The 3,654-nt window shown below is 46.8% G+C and overlaps 1 protein-coding gene across 1 annotated transcript; it reads right to left on the bottom strand.

Annotated features, from left to right (window-relative positions):
- Positions 1-14: 14 nt before the first annotated feature.
- On the bottom strand, positions 15-2,311 carry EIF4EBP1 (eukaryotic translation initiation factor 4E binding protein 1; the record flags this gene model as incomplete). Its single annotated transcript, XM_019514462.1, has 2 exons — positions 15-79; positions 1,939-2,311. Coding segments are annotated over 2 exons (405 nt in total), but the record flags the coding sequence as incomplete, so codon positions are not given.
- Between the last annotated feature and the right edge of the window lie 1,343 nt (positions 2,312-3,654).

The raw sequence follows: 3,654 nt of genomic DNA, 5'->3' as shown, positions 1-3,654 counted from the left end.
GCTTTGAGGTTTTGTTCTTCACCAGTAACATTCGCAGGGCACGTGTGTTAGATGTCCATGTCAAACTGAGCTTCCTCACCTGTTAGGAACAACAGGAAAATATGAGTGAATGCTGAGATCCTGTTAAGTGCCAAGCATCACACTGAAGGGATTCTCAGAGAGGCAGCCTGGCAGGAGCACAGACGTTTCAAATTTAAAAAAAAGAAAAACAGTGTGTCCTGTTCAAGGATTGAACCTGAGATCAGTCACATGACGAGAGAAGGCTGCTTGCTGTGTCCCTAGGGGAAAAAGATTCACCTCCCTGTACATCACCCAAATAGGTCAGAGCAAAGAACACAGGTGATCTGTATTCACTTAGCAAGAATAGAGCAGAGATGAGCTATACCTTGCAGATCAGACTCGCAAATTCAGCCACTTACTTGGCACCCTTTTCTTAAACAAAAAGGGAGAGAAAAAAAGGCTGGCACATTTAGCCTCTGGTAGAAATTTTTGTTCTCAGAGAAAGCAAGTGCTGTTTCCAGTTGTCATGGTGCAGCGCAGCTACTGAGTCCATGACTGCTTTTGGAGCCAGTGCAATTGATTCAAGGCCAACGTAAGCAATGATCCCACTGCTCAGATGACCTATTGCTAAGGATAGGGGCAAGGGAAGAAAAGGTCAGTCAAGTTGGCAGTCAGCAGGCATTTGGCACTGCGGTCTGACACAAGGAATTTAGTCAACTATTAAACAGAAAACATCACATCAGCATGTACTAAAACCACGAAGCAATATTGTCCCTTGGTAAAAGATTTTGCTTAGTAAAAAAATAAAAATAAATAAATGAATGGAAGCCAGCGGTTTCAAGCTGTTTGCTGAAGACCTCACACAACAAAGGCTTTTTAAATCCATGTGCAAGATTCATTTTCACTCTGTAATGCAGTTAGAAAGATAACCCTGGCCACCACCCCGTAACTGCAGGCTGCCACCTCATTTGCTTTGTGCTCAGCTGACTTGCAACCACAAGCTTTTTACAACAGGCAGCTCAACAGAACCCAAGAGTGACGGAAGAGGAAGCTGGATTGCGTGCACTAAATACCAGCTACAAGAACTTAGTTCATAAGTCCTTATGATCGGAAAGCTGATGGCTCAATGTCTGGTATGAACCCAGCTGGGCAAACTCGGTCTTATTTCAGCAGACACCACAAATCCTGGCAGTGTCACTGGCAGACCTTAGCCCTGGATGTTGCACATCTCAATGCTGAGGCCAGAAAATGAACAAGCCACAAACTCAAGCCCCTTTCAACTCCTAACTGCAATTCCACCTGAGCTCAGTAACTATGGAACAAACTGTGTGGCAGATATGAATCATACTGAGCAAACAACTGGGAAACCCCAGTGCCATCCTGGTTTTGCCCGTATCCACAGTCAGTTCAAAGCACTAATTTCTCTCACTTCTCTGAATTCACTAGCTTTAGCCCATATAATCATAGAACCGGAAGGGACCTGTAAGATCATCAAGTCTGGTCCCCTGCCGTGGGAAGAAAGTCATAAGGGTTCAGATGAGTTTGTCAAGGTGCCTGTCCAGCCTCATCCTGAACACCTCCAACACTTCTCCCTGTTAAACCTCATCCGATTTTGTTCCACCCATAAATCCAGCCTGTCAAAGTCATCCTGGATCTTTACCCTGTCCTCTGGTGTGCCCGCATTTCCCCACAGCTTGGTATCATCTGCAAACTTAATTACTGCGCTTTCCACCCCATCACCCAAGTCATTAATGAATATATTGAACAGCATGGGTCCAAGCACTGATCCATGGAGGACACCACTGGAGACAGCCGTCCAGATGCAGCCATCTTTGTGATCACCACTCTCTGGGAGTGGCCTCTAAGCCAGTTGTCCACCCACCTCATTTCTCTGCTCGTTTAATTTTCTAGTTTATTTGGCTATCAGACACCGCTCACCTGCACCCACTTTCTCCTCGTAGTTGTGCACATGATTGTTTTCTATCTTCAGCTCTTCCACGTTAGGACTTGTCACACCTGGAATGTCTGGAAGGTCGCATGGTGGCGTCTTGGCAACTGGGGAATTGCGGCACTCCATCAAGAACTTACGGTCGTAAATGATTCTTGTCCCTAAAAGGAAAGATGAAGCAGTGCCAGCTGTCAGCTTTCTCAAGTGCAAAGAGAAGCTTATGTTCCCTGTATCACTAGCACGGCATGCACAGGAGACGGCAAGCAAAGAAACGTCCGTCTGTCTAGCTCCCACCCAACACTCGGAATGCCCATGTCTAAAGTTATCCAGCAAGGAAAAAAAGCAAATATCATTGGTGTTGCTTTACAAGTGAGACAAATCAAGACCACTCAAGACCCCCCACAAAGCCAGTGCCAGAGCTGAACAGACAACTTAGGTCTCCCCCAACCCTAACCAGGGTCTACCCCAGCAGCTGGCTACAAAATTTACACAAACCGGGCCTGGAATCGAGCAAAATTAGGGACAGCCACTCAATTAAAAGAGTCAAACTGTTGCTCTCAGCTTCACCCCTTTTCACTGGTGGCTGTGGCATCATTAACTCGCATGCCCTCCTCTGAGGCTCCCTACAATGCTGAGGCCTAACCAAGGACAGCAGGTTAATCAGGGACTCTGATTAGGGAGTGAGAGCTGCTTTCAGCTCCTTGTCAGATCATGAATGTTACCAGAACATAGGCTCTGCGTACAGGAAGTACTTTTGTGTGGGCAGGCCTGGCTCCCAAGCCCAAAACACTTGGTTTATATTTGACAGGGTTATATGGATAATAAGCAGTAGAGTAGACAGCCAAGCTTTATCTGTGTTTATACTAGTGGTGAGTTTGATCACACCCTCCTGCTGCAGCTGCTTCACTCAAATGGAATGAAACCCCATCTTCCACGGGCAGAAAGCAAACCCTGTGGTGAGGGCAGAGGGGGGCTCCCTGCAGAGAGGTCTGGAAAAACTATTCAGCCTGTTCTTGACACAGGCAACTAGGGATGGAAAAGTATCAAACCATGGGAAAGAAAACCCTCCACAGAGAGAACCAGACACTGCCAGCCCAGTGACACGCTCCATCCAGCCCATCAGGTAAGAGAGAAACCCTCTTATCCCCATGCAAAAGTGCACCCAGCTGTGGCAAACTCAGGCAGCAGGAGAGGAAGGCAGTGGGAGCAGGAGCCACTCTTGGAACGCCAGGCACATGTGTTGATTTCACAGTAAAGCTATGCAGTCACATAACTCAATACTGAGCTTCGAGGAAAACCCTTGAAGGTTATAGTGACCAGATCAAGGGGAGTGAAATTAAACTAGCAAGGTCTCTCCAAAGCAGATGCAGGCCCTGGATAATCAAGAAGAAACAATCCTGACCTTAGCAGTAGTTGCCAGACAGTTTACAGAGCAAAGGCAGGGTTCCTAGAACTACAGTTAGCACACGCTGTATTAGGTGTACACTTCTTAACAGGCAAGCAAGAATGCTTTACATTAAATTTACCCATGACATACCCGGAGCATTTGCTTATGAAATGCAATATCTAGTTACAAACAGAACAAGGTATCCAGCAGCAGCTGTCAGCAAAAAGGGATAAGCAGACCAAGAGTCAAACCCACCACTGGGCCCTTTCTACCGGGAACAACCTCCGAAGCCGTCTTCAAGTCCCAATTCACCCCTCCC

The sequence above is a fragment of the Gavialis gangeticus genome, unplaced genomic scaffold (assembly GCF_001723915.1).
Source record: "Gavialis gangeticus isolate Ggan-Ray unplaced genomic scaffold, GavGan_comp1, whole genome shotgun sequence".
Taxonomy (NCBI): domain Eukaryota; kingdom Metazoa; phylum Chordata; order Crocodylia; family Gavialidae; genus Gavialis; species Gavialis gangeticus.
This window is presented reverse-complemented; position numbering and strand designations above follow the sequence as displayed.